The sequence below is a fragment of the Maylandia zebra genome, linkage group LG12 (assembly GCF_041146795.1).
Source record: "Maylandia zebra isolate NMK-2024a linkage group LG12, Mzebra_GT3a, whole genome shotgun sequence".
In the NCBI taxonomy this organism is placed as follows: Eukaryota; Metazoa; Chordata; class Actinopteri; order Cichliformes; family Cichlidae; genus Maylandia; species Maylandia zebra.
Genome location: NC_135178.1, coordinates 24,609,356 through 24,631,843, shown reverse-complemented (window position 1 = coordinate 24,631,843; position 22,488 = coordinate 24,609,356). Strand labels below are relative to the sequence as shown.

At 41.0% G+C, this 22,488-nt stretch overlaps 1 protein-coding gene across 4 annotated transcripts in view; it reads right to left on the bottom strand.

Moving 5' to 3' along the window:
• The window catches only part of grid2 (glutamate receptor, ionotropic, delta 2), a 558,936-nt gene that overhangs the window by 4,449 nt on the left and 531,999 nt on the right, over positions 1 to 22,488 (bottom strand). Inside the window, exons 15-17 of one of the 4 annotated variants that reach the window (XM_004547245.5) lie at positions 9,275 to 9,515; positions 1,325 to 1,596; positions 382 to 545 (exon numbers count right to left, since the gene is read on the bottom strand). In XM_004547245.5, coding sequence (XP_004547302.1) covers positions 382 to 545; positions 1,325 to 1,596; positions 9,275 to 9,515 — 677 coding nt within the window. Of the gene's footprint in view, positions 1 to 381; positions 1,597 to 9,274; positions 9,516 to 22,488 lie in introns of those variants that run through there. The other 3 variants (XM_004547246.6, XM_076890935.1, XM_004547244.5) reach the window with 3 other exon arrangements.

The window sequence follows — 22,488 nt, the reverse complement described above, 5'->3', positions numbered from 1 at the left end:
TGAGAGGTGTTTCATGCTTTTACTGCATAGGGTAGGGTGGATAGTAGTGCAGGGGAGTTCAGTTTGCAATGAATGAGGTGAGCACATAGACGAGAGAGGGCTCAGGTGAGCAGAAGACAGTGCTGGAGAAGTTTCCACAACTTTTACGTTGTTCATTGTCCACAAACGTGCCAGTGTGCTTCTGTAGGTTTTTAGGTGGTGAGATGAGGTAAGGTTTTCTGTCTCAGAGGTAGGTGAGGTGGGAGGAACCACATAACTTGGATGTTTCATTTTTGGTGTTTTAAATTCCAGGGTAGTATTATTTAGGTAACGTCATACAGGGTTTTTGTGATGATAGGAGTCACATTAATACAGGTAGGGGGGATAGAGAGTTTTACTGACCGTGTCCTTTGGGTCTGGGGGATTCTGGAGGGGGCTCTGGCCCTACTGTATGTAGTTCACAGGACGAGGGGACCAGGAGTGATGCCCCATCTAAAGGAGGGACAGTGGGAGGAAGGAGAGGACGAGGGGGCGCTAACGTCTGTCGTGAAACTATCATACAAACACTAAAAGTTTGAGTTAGGGGACATCAACGGGGCAGTGTTGGTACAGAAAGAAATGCGGGGGAGTTGAAAGAGAAGAGTGAATCACAAATGGTCAGCCTGCTGTCTGTGAAAGGAGACTAATGGGTAACTGGGTGAACAAAAGGGACTGAAGCAAGGAAAAATGGAAGGTTTCTTTCCTCTTTTTTAAGAAGATCCCAGAGCCAGATCTGACTACAAGATTATGTTATACTGTGAAGAGTGTAACATTTCCCAGCATCACAAGATCTATTATAACATTACATAAGATATAGCAACACTAAGTCACTTATTAAGAACTATAATGGCCTATAAGTAAAATAATTAATGTAAAACTCAAATTTTTCAGTCAAGGCCATATTTGAAGAACAATGTTTGGTTTAGACAGAATATTTTGTGGCTTCATTTGGGATATAAAATGTAGCAAAAGTCTCTGTGACCTAAAAATAAACACTTCGCTGACCTGACATACACATTTATCTTAGAAAGATGGTGCTTAATTTGCCTCAAAATAGAGCGACAGCACCCTCTCGTGGTATAAAGGCATGATTGCACAGTTCAGCTGGCACCATGCCAGATGACAAAACTTTTTTTTTTCTTTAAAATGAGGTACTTCTGCATCCGGCATTTGCACCATTCTTCCTGATTTTCATTATATCTCTTAATAAATAATCATTCATATTGACATTTCAAAAACACATCGGGCTACAAGCATTAATAACCAATTATATATATATTTTTAAATCTTCTATTGTATATATAACCTTGGGGTTGGAGGTGAGGTGGTGAAGGTTGTCATTCTCATTTTGGGGGTGAGCTCGGAGGGGTTTGTGGGTTCGAAAGAGTGCTGGACAATCAGGGCGCAGGGAATGTCACAGCATGCTGGGGGCTGGTAATGGGTGGCTGTAGGGGCAGTGGTGTTGGCAGTGTTGGGGGTCTGGTTCTGGGTTTGACCGCCCAGGGCAAGGGGGTGCTCGCTGGGGTTGTGAGAACATGGATCGGCAGCTTGCCTGGCAGATGGGCCATCTGCCTGTGTCTGGTGTGAGTGTGTGATGTGCAAGCGCGTAAGTGTGTAGGTTTGAGAGAAGAGAGACAGAAAGAGAGCGGTGGAGTGAATCATACGCATGTATGTGTGTTTGTGTTCATGCAAGTTGAGTGAGAAGATTAAAACAAGAACCCCGCCAAGGAAGAAGCCAAATTGATGCACAGGCAGACGAACGGAAGACGGGCAGAGACGGAGAAGGGGATGAGTGACAGACAAGATCAGGCAGATGGGAGGACGGTAAGGTGGAGGAGAGAGAGAAGGAAATTGGAAAGACAGATGGGTGGGGGGTGAGTGAGAAGAAAGACATGGCAGTCAGTCAGCACACACAGTTAAGCAGGTCGCTCTGTGTTTTGTCCTCAGAGAGACATTCACACAGTCGTTATATACCTGGAAAGGGGAGATGTTTAAATGCCATTTTGTATTGCTCTCTCCCTCTCTCTCTTTCTCCCCCTCGCCCGCTACACCCCTCAACACAGAGTACTTATCTACAAAAACAAAGCAAAAAGGCAATATGAGAGCTTTGAGCCACAGTGACACAGATCATTGTGTAGAGGTAGAACAAGAAGAGTGGCAATTCCCATCCAAACCACCAAGAAAAAACAAAAGAGAGAGCGATAAGAAGTCACCTGTTTTGTGTGTATCAAAGAACCTGATACACAAGGAAGTGCCAGCTCCTCTCATGCTAAATCTACACAGTCAAAACCACAGATGTTACCATTATGGAAGAGTTCTGACAGTGATTGTGATGTGATTTCCGAAGTTCCTCTCAGATTTGAAGTTTTGAAGATTGAGTCCAATGACAGAACTCTTTCATACAAACCTCTGGTTGAACATATATATGTGTGTGTGTGTGTGTGTGTGTGTGTGTGTGTGTATGTGTGTGTATAGGCAAAAAGGGGTAAAGCAGCACAGCCACCCTGTTATGAATGAAATGGGCTTCAGACACTCATCTAGAAAGAGCTTGTCAAAAAAAGCATCAAGAGCAACTTCTAAAGTAACGTTAAGGGTTGATCAGTTTTAGCCACCCTTGTGACCATTAGCACATAATGAATTCAGAAATCATGCCTGTGCCTTAAGAATGAACATGAACTGCAGTCATAACTCATTTGAGAAGAGTGAATGACTGTAAAAAAAAACCCCCAAAGAACTGCAGGAAGGACTTGCAGGGAGACTGTTAATACACAGTCATACAAACTCCCCTTTATTTTCCCTACATAATATCCTTTTTAAGTGTGCTCAGGATGAAATTAATATCATTGGTTACTCACACGAGTCAGGCCTGTGGAAGTGTGTCTTTGTGTATTTGTGAGTGTATAAGCCCGATTTAAAACAAAGAAACAAACAAAAAAAAAAAACCTCTTAAGCAAACTCTATGCACAGAAGCAGGCTCATAGATAACAATGTCAGCCATTCCACAACACAGAACACAACAGCAGCATGAACACCGACAGCTCACAGTCAACACAAGATACAGCGTATAGTATGAATGTGAAGGCATGTAAAGACATGTACAATATGTGATTATGCATGTTTTAATATTTATAAGAAACACAGAGACACAATTAGTTGTATTAGTGTTTGAACAGTGAATTGCTGATCGTCAGGTATGCAGAAAGCTTGTATGGCTGTAGGTATGTGCAAGTGAAGGCGCTGCGTTGGCCAAATGTTTGATGGATGAATGTAGTCATGATTTGTGCAAGTGATTACTTTTTATGAGTGGTTTGCATTCATCATAGGGTGCTCATGTGGCCCGCTAAGAGCAAAACAACCCGATTCTTCATTGCTGCTGGTGAATGGACGTACACCCGGGCCAACGAAGCATGTTTAATACAAATTGTATACCTTGATTTTAATGGGTTTTTATGACATGGCATATCTTACGCAAAGTTTGAGCATTCGTCACTTTGAGGCAAGCCTGACATGATGGAAGAGGTGAGCTAAAACCGAGGCAGCAATGACGTGTATGCATGCACGCATGAGGGTGAACTCAAAAGATCTATTTAGGTGTAAAGGAGGCCATGTTCATGTATCATGGGCGACAAATCTGGATTTGTCTTTGATGTTCTTTAATCAGACATGATTACATGTATAAGTGCACTTTTTAGTACAGAATCTGGAGATGTTTGTCTCCTTTGACAAACATCTGTGGGAGGAGCGACCTATCTGATCACCCCAGTGACATATTTACACTTAGAGTGTTTCTCAGTCGTGTTTTATCTTTTTTCACTTGTAGAGGAAATCATTCAAACCACCGGGTGGCAGATATCAAAGTGAATTCTCTATAAAGATAGTCTATAAATTGTATGCTTACTGGACAGAGTAACTAACTGTGTTGGAGTAGGGCAGTGGAAAGAGTCCTCGTGCCAAGTCTGCACTCCCAATGTATCTTTCAGCTGCCAGTGCATCTTACTAAGCCAATTTTTCTGTGCCCACGCATAAAGAGTGGGTCACCAGGCTTTTCCTACTTTATGTGAAGCTTTCAAAAATGAACAAAGAGCCACACGCTCTTGACCCGTTGTAATGGTTTCAAGTGGTTTCAACATTCACTCTGACAGTAAGACAGAGGCCATCAAGTTCTTTATTTAAACTGTTAGAAAGTAAAGCATGGAGTTAATTACAAGCTTTATGGCTTGATTCACTTTATTAATTTAACTTTTGGAAGCTGACTTTGAACGCACTAGGCTTACTCCACTGGCCATGACTAAGGCCAAATTGCATGCAGATGCAGAGATTTCCCAAGTCGATAAATTGCAACATATGCAATTTATCTAATTAGCTGCTTTGAAGTTGACTTAAATTTGTCTTCCTTCCTCCACTGAGTCAGGACATGCTGCAGTGGTCCCAGCTTGACACTCTCCTGTTCTGTTCTCAGCAACAGTCTTTGCAGCTGGCTGCCCGTTTGAAAACACTCTGCACAGATGGTGATTTGAGATCAGAGTGTGGCATTTGCACAGTTTTTGCAAGACACGAAATACCATTTCGGCCAAATAAAAATGTCCAACGAGGCGAATTCTATTTTAAACTTACCTTTGTAGACAAATATACATTTTTCTTCATGTTTGACTATGAAAGCTCTAATGTTCAAAGCTGCGGTGAAACATAATTATCTGATAGTCATATATGGATGCACATAGTTCACACGTAGGGCCAGTAACTCCTCAATGAATTTCATGTTTGGTGAAAAGTGATGGTAGAAGCTGCGCGGAGAGTGAAAATAGAGAGCTTGAAAGACAAGTTCACATCCTGCCTACATTTCCCCCTCCACGTCTATCATTGAGTGAGCTGACCACGCTTGTTAGATTGTTGGTTTCAGAGAGGCTGCGAATGGGAAACGTGTAGGTGTCGAAGGTTTCAGATGCTGTTCGATGATCCGGCAGGCACTGCATTTGAAGCATACTGACTCCTTTATGTTCAGCAGTTGCTCTGGGCAAACCTTGAGCTATACAACAGCAATCAATAGGTCAATGCTGTGACAGGGTGAAGGATGAATGTCAGGGGTCAGCCATCAAAAACAATCACGGCTGACTGAGCCAACTTCATTTCAACACGGAGCCGGTGAATGGACTATTTTAACGATGCTCTATTAGTCTGGTCTTAACTTTGATATCCCATCTGTTTGCTCCCACTGCTTTACGAGGGCTTTGTTTTGATTCACACTCAAATAATATCTCACTCCCTCATCTACACAACTATTGGTTCTCACTGACATATATCCATTATGGTTATATAACATCCATATTAAAGGGAAAGTGTCTTAACATGTTAAATATAAGATCACCAGATCCAGCTGCCACCCATGACATGCATCCAACTAAATTGATAATAATAGTGAGTTCTCTGTGACTACCTGAGTCCTTGATATGTAAAACCTTTATTCTCCACAAAGAGAATCAAATGCCTGCTGTCCTTCCTGTCGTCATTGACGCGATTCCACTCCCGTGTTCAATCTGGGGCTGATTCCACTGGCTGCTCTTAGTGGTTAATGAAGATAGCAGGGGGGTTGGGGGTGTGTGTGTGTGTTTGTTTGTGTTTCAGCTGAGCCACACTGGGCTTAACATGACTTTGGGTCAACTCAAGGTTTGGTGTCTTTGTGTCTGCTCAGTGGCAGACATGACTACTGGTCTGAATGACAGATTAAAGCTGCTAACTGAGCCGGGAATTAGAGGTAGGGGGTACATTGTGTGTGAGTGTGTATTTAAAAAAAAAGAGAGAGAGAGAGCTAGAAAAAAGCTGACTGATAATAAACAATGAAACATTGGCATCTTGACTAACTGCCAATGTTGCATATGTTGCCATCCGACGCATGTTGTGGAAGAAGAGCTTACAATTAATAACTGTTTTTTTTTCTTATTAGCTACAATGCTTAGGCAGGAACTCAACTAAGAAATATACCATCTCTGCCTCACTTACATCTAGAATGATCTCTACATGAGTGCGAGCATGCTGGGTAAACATCTAATACATTTAACTTGATTTACCAAAGCAATTAGATGATAGAAAATGAAATTACAGCCTCAGTATAGAAGAAACTAAATAACAGTCAAGCAGAGAGGACTGCAGTCAACATGTTGCTCTATTTTCACCGCAGCTTGTAGTCAGCTTAATGACACATTATACCAGATGCATGGAAAACTTCCCATATGACCTTATAGCTCGCTCTTACATATTCAGAAAAGAGCACAAAGCCCTTCATAACATTAGCAAATCAAGCCTTAAATTGATTAAGTCTTTAAAGAGGAAAGAATCAACACTGAGACCGAATGTAACTGTGCAATTACATTGATCAGTGGACGAGGAGCCTGAAGGATGTGTAATAAACACAACTAAACATTTGTTCCCATTGAGCCGTTGCAGGTGCTATATTGGAGTGAAGTGAACAAAGGTGCTATAAGTCCAACTTTCAGGTTTTGTGCCAAACAGTCTCGTGCACATTAGCCGATGAGGCGCATTGTTCAAACAACAAAACACCCCTCTGCTCTCCTCTAGTGTAATTCTGCCCTTCATGTTACAGGACATCACCATTTAAGTTACTAAATTACCATAACTAGAGAGAATTTAGATATTGTAGCGATGCAGTAATTTTCTGATGACATATCAATGTTCTCCACATTCACTTAATGATTTATAGAGTTTTCAAGCTAAAACTTTCAACTAATTGACTTTCCAGATGAGTAGTGTTATTGGTGTTTTATCATGAAAAGTAACCTGAACAGTCTCTAAATCATCCTGACTGTACAGTCACAGTTTCCACTCCCCCTCTATTTGTCATTTTTTCCAAATTATTCTTAGCGGAATTTTAAATTAGCGTGACACCGGTGATTAAGGAGAGGGGACAGGCTTCTTTTACTTGTTTCTCGTCTTCAGAGTCACGCAGATAACAAATCAGTAGCCGAAGACATTTTTTTTCCGCAGCCCAAACATCAGTAACACATTATGTTAGACATTTCAAAACACCTCTCATCTGACTGCCAGTAAGATGTTTTTATGATGTTCTGGTTAAGAATCAATTTAGCATGAGTTTTTTTAAACCATTACATACGGGTTAACCTTAACCTGTCTTCATTAGACAGCCTCCTGAGAAAGGGGGGAAAAAGCAGCTGTTTGAAGCTGAAGTAATTTACCTGATGGGAAAAACATTTTCAGCTAAAAATTAATCTGTGCTGCTTCATGTCTCACTCTAATTTGCTGCAGATGCAAAAATAATAAACTTTTCAGCAAAAGTGAAAATATTATTTCACACATAGTTACATTTCTCTCAGTTCATCAATGGCATGTTTTGCATATGCATATATACTTATTAACAATTTCTCCTTCTGTTCTGGCAAACTGAGTTCGTGGATAAATCAGCACAGTGGTTGCAGCAATAGCTATCGCGTCTTTAAAGCAGATGAGCCTGATGAGTCTGTGTCAGGGCAAATTGTTGGATGCCACCAAATGTGGCATCAAAAGTAAAATACTACCATTTGGGCTTTTCTTTGAAGATATCAGCAGTTTTATTAATGAGGGAGCAAACAAAGCTACCATGTCACACATACCGCAGGGTTCCTACCAGAAGAAGATGTTACCAGAGTCATTTTGATTGCCTCAAATGATATTCCTGCTGAGGTGATCAACCACACACAGCCTGATTGGATATTTCACAGGGTGCTGCTGCTAATTTACAAGGTGGAGTGTTGCCACTGTTTAGTACGCTGGTATAAATATCCATGTTTAATACTGTGAGTCAGTACTCTTTGGTCTGCAGCTTTCCAACAGGCCCTCTGGCTGTTTCTGTATTCTGCTTTTAACAGTGCCAGTGTCCTCTTTTTTCTCTCACAAAATATTAACTTAAAAATAAGTGGTTGATCATCCTGTTGACACTGATGCATTTGTGCCACTTTTATTTAGCTAACGCGATCAAAAGACCATTAATTAAGCATTAAAAATGAGGTGAGATTTCACAGGACAGCAGCTGTGGGAAACTAAATCCATTATAGGGCAAATATTCTCTAATTCTGAAAGAGTATAAAAAGAGTAATGACAACAGTTTATCAATAACCTGAGTCCAAACTGGGGTTGTATGTTTTGTATCAAATCCTGTAGAGGCTTTTGTGATGACAGAGTTAACCAGGCGTTGGTGCACGTGTGTTGGGCTTGCGATTTAACTGTCAAGATATTCATCTACTTGGACGTGTCACCCAGATCGTTGTCAGTTATTAATATTTGATTTTATTTGACATCACTATAAATTGGGAGTATACCGTAATGATGATTAAGTAGGACTAACACATGAGCGAAAAATTAACACTCACTTCAATTAACCTAAGTTTAATTTGCTGCTTAATTCAGTTTACACTGACATTCAATTTGGTTTTGGAAGACAATGTCTCTGGTTAATCATTTCGATAATTTGATGGTTACTTTAATTACAAAAACAATTGGAATTTAAAACATGACAGCATGTTTTATAAGCTAATAGTCTGTGTGTTCAGATGGTGATTGTGGGTAAAAGTAAAATGAATTGTTTTTTTCCCTCCACTGAGCTTCTGAAATCGTTGAAGTCGTGATTTACCTTTTTTGTTTTCTACCATTGTAGAGCTTTATATTCACAAGACTAAGCAAAAGATCAATGCCAGTTATATTACTGGAGAGCTAATAAAGGACTTCCAAAATTCTTTTTGACAGATTATGCAAAAGCATAGCAAATAATGCAGTTACAATGTGCGCCATAGAAAGTGTATTGCTGACACTGCTTATGTGCAAATTCACTTTAGGGGAAGTAACGTTGTGAACGAGGGTGATTTTCAGCAGTTTTGGGGGCTGTTAGAGTTCACGCCTCCCTTATTATGAAGTCTCTGCTCATGTGTTTGGTGCTCCTGCATCCCAAACTGGAGGGATTTGTTGATAACTTTAATTACATAATTATTTAAAGTCTAAACTTTTTGTTATATCCTTCTCCCCTTTCTTTAGCTTGACCTGTAAGTAAACCCATCCCCCATTCCATCAAAGTCTCTCTACTCTCACTTTACACTTTTTTCCCTGTCTTGATCCATCCATTCCCTTTGTTCAACCTATTACATATTTATGCTTTTCCCTTTTCACGGGATGAAAAGAGGTAGAATCTATTGTAGGTCCTGTACCTCCTGCTATATCATTGCTCCTCCTTTCAGTCACTCATCCATCACCCTACCTCCTTGGAGGGGACCCTGGATCCCTTCCTTCGTGACCACCAGCTTTCCACCATGGCAATGAGACAGGAAAGCACCACGCCAGCAGCCAGGACGCAGAAAACGCCAGCAAAGCTGTGGATATCAAGGGCACTGCCACGCTGTCGTGTCTGGACTGAACTGTAGAGGTCACAGGGGCTGTCCTTGGGCCACCACTTGAGTTTTAGTATATCCATGTCACCGTTCTGCTGGAGTTCCAAGATTCTAGGATATAGGCAAGGAAGGCAGGCATGTTAGTCATAAAATTATCCATCCATACTTTAAATAAGTACTTCAAAATCTCTGTTTAGGCATATTCAAATTTCTGGCAAATGGAAAATGTCAACACACACAAAGTTCATGTAAAAAAAAGAAAAGGAAATGTTCAGCAAGCCAGCAGCTACACAGAATTAGACTAATTAAGTAACTGATGGTATCTGAGCGACTTTTTAATGATTAAAGAGTGCAATCAAACACACAGAATGTTTGCATGTCACACAACCTGGCGACACTGCAGCGTTTCCTGCAGCTGCTGTAACTCCTCTCTTCCATTTGAGGGCAGTGTTTGCCAATTGAAATTCGCCCTGATCCCTGACAACCATATTGGGCTGTCAAACTCATTATGGCTAACATTAATATGTTTTGCAGCACAGCGAGAGTACACTGCCACAATGTCATTATGCAGCCTAGCTTTAGTCTCACGATTGATGGCTTCAGAGAGGATACAGCTCAGAGGTTGATGGGGTCCCTCTGTTAGCCTTCAGCTTATTATTTAACTGGGTCGTTCATTTCAGTTTGGAGGAGAGCTGCAGACACACAAGCGTATAGATATTTAACAGGTAATCTGGCGAGGAGTAGAGAGGGGCACAGAAAAAGAGAAAGAGAGGAGTTTGGGAATATGCATATCCAGTACCTTACAGACACATACACACTAACACAGAAAACAAATAGATTCATCAAAGACAAACTAAGCCTCCACACTGACTGGCACCAGGATTGTGGATGCACAACCAGGCGTGCACAAAGGTCGCACATTTGACTGCCACGCATGTTCAAACTGATTCGGGATTCATACATGTGCACATCAAGACAGATGCTTGCAATTATCTGCAGAACTTCCTGAGGGCAAACGCCTTTCTTGCAATTTCAATGGTCACACAAACGTCAGTGCCCATCTCCCCTCTTCGTTTTTTTCATCACACAAAACGGACAGAAATCAATCAAGAAATGCAAATGAGCACCGCAGTTAGTTTACATAATTAATTTCATTCACAATACCTAAAAAAAACAAAAACCCAAACAACATAGATCATTTAGATGTAAATCAGGTAAACATGCACGGCACGTCGCGTTATAGCAACGCCACTCTCATTTAGGGATGTTTTCTATGCTGGTGGGAATGCGTGGCACTGTACAGTTGCAATGGCAGCTATGACTGAAATTGATGGGGTGAAAAAAAAGGAAGGAAGAGAAATGAAGAGGAGAGGAAGAAAATAAGACAACAACAAACTAATTTGAACAGCAAATCCACCGACAGTCACTCGAATGAGAGATCATGTCCGTCAACTGTCGACTTGATTGTGCAATTGTTCGGCTCAAATCAGCGCAGATTAGTGCCATGATTAGATAAGACTTTGATAGTAATGATGCGGATTAGTCACTCAAATCGAACCGATCTGCATTGATAGCCATTATAGTAAACAGACACTACTGGCCTAGTCACGTCCTGGTTGTAAAACTCTCTCATCACATATCAACCGTGCATTTGTTTTCTTCTTGGTAACACAGCCTGCTCTGCTTCTTTTCCTTTCAAACATGTTATTAAACTACTTTTAGACTATGATATTGTATAACACAGGACTCCCAAATTGCTTCATGCTTGACCACTCCCTGCCCCCTTCTGAGTTAGACTCCTGATTGCTGAAGGAGCAATAGCCCCAAAACACTTCACTGTTGCATGCAGGGCGCACTGCTGAACTGCAAGTTAGCATGCCTAAGATTAGGTTGTTGAACCGAGCCCTTGTTTTGATTATTTTATTATTATTTTTTGTTTATTACACACATGGTCACACAGGAAAGAGATGCAGCAGATGCCAACTTTAAACAGGATCAGAACATCAGGACAGAAAAGCAAATATACAACAGAAAAAAGGCGACCTGAGTAAACACAAAATGTGAGTTTTAGATTATAATAATTACATCTATCGATGCCAAAAGGCAAGTGTGAAAAACCAATCGGCCCTTGAAAGTAATAACTAGTTCAATCAGACAGTTTACTTTTGAAATGATTCATTTCTGCATGAGAACATAGTTGCAGGTTAGTGACAACGTCACTGCCAGGAAACATGGAGGACATACAAATTGGTGGCTGATGAGAAATTATTTCCAAGTGCCTACAGGCAGATTCTGTGGTGGAGAAGGGGTTGAAAGAGCCGACAGAGGCATTGTCTAGTCACAGGGATGGATGGGAATACACACAGCCTAAAGAAAATGCTAAATTGGGAGTATATGCTTGGTATATTACATAAACAGAGTGAGGCACGTTACGTGGTTGTGATGCAGCACAGCTCGACTTGTCTTGCCTGAACTGACTTGCAGGCTTTGTTCCATTTGTGGCACCTTTAACAGCAACAACTGCAGCTGAATACTGTCGGACATTGTTGGTGGGTTTGGGGCCCACTCTTCTCATAGTTCTGCAGCACAGGTTTGTGAAAATGAAAGGCTCTTTTGAGGTTACACCACAGCATTTCGCTGGGGTTCAATTCTAGACCTTAAGCCACCCCCAAGCGTTAATTTTATTCCCAACTCAGTCAGAGGTGGACTTGCTCTCATGCTTGTGATCATTGTCTTGCTGCATAACTGATTTGCGCTTGAGCGTTAACTCGCCCACTGATGATCTGATGTTATCCTTGAGGATTTTCTGCCAGAGAGCCAAATTCATGTTTCCCTCAATTATGGAGAGTTGCCCTGGCCCTGAAGCAGTTACTCCTACCTCTGTGTATGTCTGTAAGTATAATGCGATTTTTATTTGTATAAATTTCTGTGTAGTCTGTGGTGTACAGCATATGTAGCAGGGGCTCCTGTCTTCTAAGTACTTCACCTCAGAAAATTCTCCCAAAACATATCAGACAAGCCTTCATTTTTTTCTGGGATTGAAGTGGTGTTCAATTCACCACTCTGTCATTTTGCCCAGTGTCTGTTGGATAGTGGAAACATGAACACTGAGATTTACTGAGGTGAGAGAGGCCTGTGCTTGCTTGGATGTTTTCCTTGTATCTTTTTAGACTTCCTGGATGAGGCACCGTGGCGCTTTTGGAGGAAGGCTGGCCACTTCTCAGAAGGCTAACTATTGCTCCAAGTTTTCTCAGCTTTTGAATAATCTCTCACACTGTGCACCATTGGAGTCCAAAAGTCTCAGACATATTTTTGAAAGCATTCCAGAAGATGTGTTTCAGACATCTTCTTCCCTGTGTCTGGTGGATTTTTATTTGTTTTTTGTTTATTTGGTGTTGGTGTGCTACAGGTGGGACCATTTAGCATACACCATGCTTCTGAAAATTGTCTAATTAACTAATGAAGAGGGCTGGTAGTAATCAGGCCTGGATTTGTCCAGTTGAGCAGCAACCAGTTATCAATGCAGTGCCAAATTAATTTTCTTTTGGGAAAAAAAAGTGAGTGAAAGTAACATTTCTGCTTCAAATTTAAAACTTGTATTTTGTACTTACCAGGTTGGGTATGTTTAGGCTAGATGTAGTTGGAGTCATATAGGAGAAGACAGAGAAAAAGAATAAGAGGAGGCTACTTCTGGATTCTCCCTTGGGTCGTCACAGCAGGTAGCTCTGCATGTTTGTCATATTTTACACTGGATGCCCTTCTGAATGCAACCACAAAGGGGATTATAGGGGTTATATATTGATGTATATTTAATGACAAATGGAGTGATATTGTGCACTTTTAACTGTAGCTATAGGTATAATAAGTCAGCCAGTTATTCAACAACATATCACTCCTAAATATTTGTTGTTGTGGTTTCAGATATGGATTCACTTTTGTTCCATGAAGATGAGGGTTTTACTGCGAAAAGCTTTTTGTGTGCGCTGGAACTTGACAGTTATCCCTCAATGCCACAACGAGTCAGGACTCTTTCACTGTGATATTTTTTATTTAATGGACAGATTATCTGAGGCAAAGCCATTTGGGCAGTTAAACATTGTTTTATGAATGAGAACCTTATGAAAGTGTCAAGACCTACATCATATTTTTGGAAAATTTGACAGCGGTATGCTGTCACTCATATTATGCCCATTGCTTTTAAAGTCTTATTGATTGTGGGAAGGACATACTGTTAGGATGCCTGGGTCGTCGACCCAGGGTTTTTGAGTTTACGATATTATTTATACTGTCTAGTTTTTGGTTTCTTTAAGTTCTGTCTTATGGCTTAGGTCTCTGTCTTCTTTAGTTGCTCTGTCTCCCCTATCACCTGCATCCCCTTGTCTAGTTCGCGTCTATGTGTATCCTAAGTTCCTATATCCCCGTGTTCAGTCAGTGTTTGTGTCTGCCCTGTTCCCACGTCTCTGTTCCCTTTGTAGTGCCTGCATATGAGTCTGTGTCTTTGTTCAGTCTGTGTTATGTGTTTCCTGTTTTACTTTGAAAGTCCATGTCTGATGTTAAGGTGTCTGGTTTTGCTTCCTCTTGTCTCGTTAGGCCTGATTTGCCCCAGCTGTGTTTCCCTCCTGTTACTCATTTCCTGATTGCTCCCTCTGTGTATTTAAGCCCTGTGTTTCTTAGTGTCTGTGTCGTGATCTACCGTTTACCAAGCTGTGTGTTCTGTCAGTCCGCTGGTATTAGTTTATTTTTTGGATCGTTTCCAGTTATGTTATATTTGAGTTTAACATTAAAACGGTTTTTTGAGTTTACATCTGTCTCTGGAGTCTGCACCTTGGGTCCTTTTCCTGTCTGCACACAGCCGCACCCAACACATACAGTCATGTGAAAAAAGAAAGCTTTCACAGGACTCAATGCAGTCCTACACCCTTACTGCTTCTATAGCAATTAAGAGGAAAGCAGCCAGGTGCTGATAATGAAACAAACTTAATTAACTGGACATCAGGAAGTGTGACCACCTCTGTAAAAGCAGAAGTTTTGGAGGTTTGCTTGTCTGGAGCATTCAGGTGTGTGTTAACACAATGCCACAACCTTCCTAACAAATTGACTCCAAGGTCATCCTGTGAAATGCACAGAGAAATTGTAAGAAACACAAAAGCAACTCTATAGGTCTCAGTTAGCATGTTAAATGGTAAAGTTCATGACAGTACAATTAGAAAAAGTCTGAATAAGTATGACATGTAAGGGAAACCAGGAAAAAGCCTATTTTCTCTAAAAAGAAATAACTTGCAATGTTGCATCTGAAGAAACCACAAGACTTCAGGAACACAGTGGTGATAATGTGAGCTTGTTTTGCAGCCACAGGACCTGGACACCTTTTAGTCACTGAGTTCTGCAGCACCAAAGGATTCTCGGGTCAAATGTGAGGCCATCTGTCTAAAGCAACAGGAGAGCAATCTCAAGCACAGCAGCAGATCTACAACAGAATGGCTGAAAAAGGAAGCGCCGAGGTCCAGACCACAACTCTATTGAAATGCTGTGGCTTAAGAGAGCTGTGCATAAATGAATACCTGCAGTGTTATAAAGATGAGTGGGCCAGAATTCCTCCACGGCAATGCGAGAAACTGATAAAGTCACACAAAAAATTTCAAGTTATTGCTTAATCCCACACTGTGATCTTACTCGTAATATAGACAATAATACTGAGATAAGAGTTTAAAATGACACCCAGTGAAGATATTTATATTCATCCACTTCCTCAATCTCCTTTTAATGAATATTTTAAAAATGTCAAACGTCTCTCCTTTAAAGACAAGCACATTAACACTCTTGAGGTTCAATGCCAAGCAGTTGTTCTGTTTTCAAAATTTAAACAACATCTTTACCATTTTGTTCTCAGCCGTTGAAAGCATCGCAGCTTATAAAAGTTAAAGCAAAGCATTTTTCCCAAGAGAAACGTTGCGCCTTTCATACTGTACTGACCCTTTTTATCTGCCACTCCAACAACAGATGCTTTACACACACAGAGGCGCACAAACAAGCACGCGCGCTGACAGACGGCTTCAGAGAAAGATGAATTACACACCAGGCTAATGAGATGGAATAAGAGAGATCCCACCTATCAAAGAAGGCAGGCCGTGTTTTGTCAAAATATTTCATCATTTCTCGCTTGAAAATCAGCCATCTTCTAAAGATTTCTTGTCTGAGTTCATATTGTTTCATGTCTGTTGAGAGGAGAGGCACGCTTTCTGTTTAGAGTTGCTGCTTCTTATCTCTGCTCATGAGCTGACTGTTCTTATGTGTCAAAAATGTCATGAGATGTGAGTCGCAATAAGCAGCGGCGCTACCATGTTTCATCTACTTTAACACCTGTAAACACAGTGACTATGACAGTAAATGTTACAAAAGGAGTTTTGTTGTTGACATTTGAGGGAAATTAATAACCTTGTTATCAGCGAAAAAGGACATTGAACAGTGACTGACGTCACCTCGGTATTAATACCAACACGAAAACTCAGGTGAGCTTAAATACAAGCTCCGTCAAATGCCTCTCAGCTGAGTTAAATGTGATTTTCAGATATCAATACAATGACTCACCAAATTACAACCTCTTTTCCCTCGAGAAGGATGCCAAACAAAACAATAAATAATAACTTAAGAGCTTTCTCCCCACACCAGGAGTAAAGGAATATTAGGGCTACACCACGTGTATCTCTGAGTCTCTGAAGGAGGACAGAGGCAGAACAGAGTTAAGATTCAGGACAGAGTGCTTTCTCCCGTCCCTTTATTACGACCCTGTCTTCCGCGGAGCTCATCATCTATCATTCTGCACTAATTGGCCTATCAGAGTTATGCAAAGGCTGCTTCCCCGATAGGCCCTTGAATCAAACCCTAACACTGACATTCACTCGCAAGAACATGGACACACACACACATATTGGCCACATTTACATTTAGCTTACATTTATCTCATTGAGGTTAATTATCCTGGACAAATGCACACAGGCACACACGCACAGTCGCTGAATCGCAGAATACTTGCGGAAAAAGGTAAGAATTTACGACCAAGCTGATAATATTTTGCGATGCTTGCTGCCTTTTTTTTTTGTTATCCAACCTTGTCTGAGTTATGCGACTCAAACTATGAAAAACATCTTTACTCGTCAAACTCCAGGACCCTTTAAATGCTGACGTCAGACTAACATTTTAATTTGTAAATAGAATATTGTCAATATAGCTCTTGTTCCGATGATGTGTCAGCCCCTTCAGAATCTGTGAGTTCGGAATGACAAACTCACAGATACTTAATAACTCGTATGCTTACTTTTCACCACACAGCTCCAAACTGCTGTGGTCACATTTAGACGCAAAGCAAGGCATACTTATGTGTGAGAAAGTGGGCATGGCGATGTTCATTTTTAAGCAAACAGAAGCAGTTACCACTGTTCTTCATTCATCTCCATCCCGTTCCTGACCGGGAATATGAAAGGCCACTGTGACTGCCTGACAAAAAAATGGGTTGAGTCAAAGGGCTCCCGCAGTACACCATCTGTTTCACGCTCTAATTTAACCGTCTCACCAAAGAAACATATCTTCCTTAAAAATAAATAAATAAAAAGGAATTTGCCAGTGTGAGCAAAATATACATCAACTCAGTTGGAAGTGTGGCCTATTCACAAAGTTGCCTTGAAACAATAATAAACTAAAGGGATCTGTGAGCAGTTAATTAAAGTATTAAACTGTGTGTGTCACAGCATGCACATCCTCATGAAATACCTGCTGTATCACACTGAGTCTGATGGGAGATCATAATAAGGCTCAGTTGCCCCCTCATTTCTTTTAGCATAACATACCAGTGTGTATTTGTTTTCATCCCCCCCCTTTCCTCCAAGGTCTGTTGCATTCCCCCCCCCCCCCCCAGGGGTTCATCACTCACCACACTGCAGCCAGAGGTATCAGGAAATAGATCACTTTAATCACCCAGAATAGCATCTACTATACATCATTTAAATCTAAGGACATAGAGTACCGTTATTAGTGTCAGGTCTAGCAGTATATAATGGTGGGGCTTCCATATTAATGTCAACTACATGTTAGCATCCAATTAAATGCTTCACTGTCAGGTAAAATATATGGCATATATTGTACGCCATAAGTTCTGGATGTGTAGATATATACACATATATTTTCTTTCCTAGTAACAGTGTATATTTACACATGGTATGTGTTTATGGGGCGTCTCTGAGTGTATCTGCGAAACAGCTGGTGTGCTGTAAGTGCGCATTAACACCGTGTGTGTAATGAGTTATCACCTTGCTTTAAGATCGTTGACTTTGACTGGGGAGATCTATAATGGCTTTAACACTCCCACTGGTTGTTAAAGCAAATGAGCAAGGGTTTGCTCCATGTGATGGGGGCAACTGTTTGCTTCTATGTGTGTGTGTGTGTGTGTGTGTGTGTGTGTGTGGGTACAAGTATGTGCGCGCTCTGTCACTGGCTCCCTGTTCTCTCTGCAGTGGCCATTACTGTGTGTGGACTAGGTGTTGCCATGGCAACTCTATGGCAGCAGCCTTGATGCTGGGATGATCACACATTATTAGTTGACTCAAACTGAAAAAAAGAAGGAACACCATAGTGATTTGGATAAAGGACCAAGGGGCAGAAGACAAGAATAAAGAAAAGGGGGGCAAAAAGAAAAATGTTTAAGTTGAGAAAAGCCTGAGAATTCTGTCAAACGACAACACACAATCAAGGCAGAAATATAACGAGATCACACACAAGAAGAGAGCTAGAGTGTGGAACAGTACAAGAAGAAAAGCGTTCAGCAACACGTTTAATGTGGGCACATACTTAAAAAGAAGGAGAGAAAGACAGCCACAAAGGGCACAGGCATTTGCAAATCTTCTTTTTGTTACGAAGAAACACTCCTGGGCGGTTTTGTGATTCTGTCTTTGTGAGGATAAATCTGAACTTTTTATTCTGATTACAAGTTTGGTGGGTACAGTTTGAGGATGCATTTTCTTAATGTCTGTCTTCTCAGGTGTAGATGTGCAGACCCAGATTTTAGCGTCACACTGCAAATGCAAAAATACCTCTGATGGGAGTGGAAAACTTCTGCTAACAGTAATGACCAGCTTCATACCGAGAGCACTGCAAATTAGCGGGTCATGAACAAGCAGGCTGGGCGAGGGGTGTATTAAGATGCAAACAAAACTAACACGGTGGAAAAGCAGGTTTTACATACGGGCTATTCTCTGATAACAGTGTGGCAGTTCAGTTCGGTGAGAGGCAGCTGAAGGAGAATCAATATGTTTTTTTTTATATAAGGGCAAGCACCTGTGATAGAAATAGCAAAGGACTGTATGTGTTGCTGAAGACTGAGACTCATGTGGAGCACAGAATTCATCCAGAGGAGGGCTGTGCTATATATTATAAGCTATTACAACATGTAACCCTGAAGTAAAAGAGAGAATTAAACAGAAAAAATAAAATAAAAATAAAACATGAAGGTCTCTCTGTGCGACTGCCTGCAAAATAAAGAGTACTGGGATTCTCCCCCACTCTCCGACGTTACATGTTGAGCTCAGTTAAACATCTGTCCCATCAAAATACCAGGACTACTTTTCAGGACTGTGCTCCAAACATCCAGGGTGACGACTCAGTGAAGAGTTACAGGGCAGAGCCAAAAATTTTGGCACTGTGCTCTAAGCTCTGAACCATCCAGCCATGCCAATTATACACTGACAACATTTCCCCCTCTCATTCCAAATAAAAGAAAACTTCTACCTGTAACTATCAAAACTATTCCAGATGCAAAATGTGGCAGGATTTTTTTCTGGCATTTGCGAAGCACAATTTACAGTAAATTCCATGTTTCTGTGATTTATTTAAATATTCCCTTTCCAAACTTTTTCACTCTGAAAGGGAAAACATAGACATAAAAAACACTCGTCGCCACCTTTCAGATGCAAAACTGACCCTAAACGAGGGTTATAGTCAGGCGCAGACCTTTAGTACAAACAAGCCACCATATGCACAAACACTGTTTTACACATTTAATCTCCCTTTCCCACCCGAAGGGACCTGCACCGTGACTAAGCTGTGTCTGTTAAAGGAAACGTTTTCCATTTTCATAAGGTCACCAAACATGGTACAGTGTAAAGAGGCTGTCTTTTACTACTACGAGACTATAATTTAATCTCTATTTTAGAGTTTTGAGACTTCATTCAGGCCTGGGGATTTTGGCTCATGATATTCCAAAATTCTCTCAAGTGTTTGCCGTCCATAGAGCCTTAGGCTATTTAATTTGGCCTGACATTTCCGTTGCTGTAACTCATTTGGACAGATTTGAAGATGTTTTTCCAGGTGGTAATAGCGCGAGTTAGGCTAAAGAACTGTCATAAAAAACTAAAAAACCCTGCATATTAACTTTAATGGACTTAAAAGTAATTTACTTGTGCTTGATTTAGTCAAAAACCCAGTCAGAGTTTGAATATGTCCAAAATATATCACATTTAAAGTTAAATTACCTGAAAAGAGAGCTTTTACAAGTTAATCTGACAGCATTGTCTATTTGTAACTGGTTTAATAGGCTGCCCCTAATGTTAGAAATTAGATCCCTAGTGTGGTGAAAATGGACTGTTCAGAGATGTCACACTGTGCTGCTGCACCACTGCTGGGGTATGGGGACTGTCTTTCGAACTCAAATGGATGGCGAGGCTGTTCCAAACAGAGACTACAGGCTACAAAGTGAGTTTTGAAAGCCTGTTATCTCAGCACCTGGCAAACTGATGGTTGAGTCACTGGTATTGATCAACTTAGCTTTCAACCCCGTCTAGATATATTAGGGCTATTTTCTGCAATGGGATGATAAAAATCTCACTTACTGCCCTTTAAATGCGCTATAACTTCATATATTGTGTTGATTCTGCAGTCTTCCCCAGGCCCATCCATAAGGAGCCTATAAATGCAGGCGGTGGCCCAAGCTTTACATTCCTAGTAGCAGATTTTACTGCAGATGTAGCCAGTTAAAATGCAGAGCAGTGAGAGTTAGATGATCAAGAATAATGTGAAACACTTCAGTGAATTTCAGAGCTTGCTACATAGACTTAACTGTTTCTGTAAGAGGGGTAAAGGCAGAGTGCATCATTTTGGAGCACACTAACATCTGTGGAGCGGTGAAACATGTCTGCAGTAGTTCTATGAACATTCATCTCCTGTCACCTCTGTAGCAAACACAATTTTAAGTTGGAGACAATGAAAGGTAGAAGTCGTAGTGAAGTGAGAAGTGGAAAAAAAAAAGAATTTGAAGATAGGGGGGAAGAAACCCAAGTGAGAGAAAATGAGAGGGGTGCAAAAACCCTGGCAGTGTGTTCTGGCTGAATGGATGACTGACAACAGAATCATACAATGGAGGTAAAGGGGGAGCACAGGTAGGAAAGTAGAGGAGACAGAATAGTAAGAAGGTAGCCAAGAAGGGTAAAGAGAGAAGAAAAGACAATGATGAGTGAACAGAGGAAGAGTGTGGAATGAAATGAGCGGAGAAGGGGTAGTGGAGGGAGATGAGAGACAGAGGTGTTATTCTAAAATGAGTTTGTGGCTCACAGACGACTGCTGACTGTCAGCTCCTTAAATGAGAACAACATTGGTTTGACAGCTCACTTACTAGCTTAACACAAAGCTGGCAGCATCAGCGGGCCCCTAGCCGCCGCACTCGTGTTAGACCCATAAGAATACACGATTGAGAATAATGTCCATATAATAAAGACGAAAAGTAGTTTCTCTGTAGTTTTGATGAACGCGGGGTAAGAAATGTTGCCTTAAATGTTTTGGCTTGTCTTAGAAAAGATGTGAAAGGTGTGCACTAAATCACAACACTAGCTTGAATTGCCATCAGCCCATTAGATGTTCGATCTCAGTTTTAATTATTCCCGTAGGCGCCCTTGTGGACCTACTAGTAGGGCAGAAGGTGCATTGTCATCCATTCTGATCACAGATAAACAGAAAGTATTCTGCTTTACAGATATGCTACCTCTTGCAGACGTGAATTAGTACATAGCTTTCTACCTTTCACTTCATAATGTGTGTATTTTAACCAAAATCCTGATATTTTTATAAACCTAAAGAGTTTGGGTGACTGAATTTAACCAAACAAAACTTAAGTCTATTCATCCAAATTAGGGATTCACCCTGGACAGGTCCATCACTGGGTCAGCAGACCATTCATTCTTGTATTTACACCTACAGACAATTCAGAATTAACCCAACAATCATGTGTTTGGACATGGTTAGAAACCATGCAGACTCCATTAAGATGAAACCTTAACTGTCTATATTTCAGTTACTTCGGGTAGGTGAGATTCACACACTGATTAGGGATGTCAGCCTTCAACTTGAGAGCTTAACTCAAAGATGCAGCAAACAACCCACCCAAGTATTCTTAAATGCTGAATCACCACAGGTAAAGGCCTACTGAAGCTGTTTATTTTGACCTGTGTGTGGAAGGTGTGTAGGGGAATCAATAAAACATTGGATCACTCTCGCTGCATCACATCGTGTTTCTCTGTGACCTGCCTTAGAAAAACAAGCCAAAATTGTCAGAATATATCACAAGGAGGTAAAAAAAGTCAGCTTCAAACTGATGTGTCACATTCACCTTGTTGAGTTGTAAAAATCTCACTTTTGTGAGCAGGGCCAAGACAGAGCGCCAGAGAGACTCGGCGGCTTAAACCAATCAACGAAGTGCACCTGCACCTGGACTGCACACTTGTGTTTTAGCAAAGAACAGCTGTGAGAAGCTAAGACTGACCCACCAGCACACATCAATACCGCAACTTCTAGGTAGTCTGTTTATTCAGCCACAGAGTACTGGTCATCTCAGATAGAAGAAATATTAGTTCAGCACTGTTGGTGCATAGATTTGCTACAGAGCTAGATTCTTCATGTCAACTATAAAAAGAAGAAACCCAGAAGTCTCACCAGTGACCTTGCTAGGCATAGATCAAGCATTTTAACTGCCTCATTCTAGCAGCAGAGATGGCACACTGCTCTGCCTCACGTTTAAGATCACTGTGTCATCTTTGAGAGGCTGGGA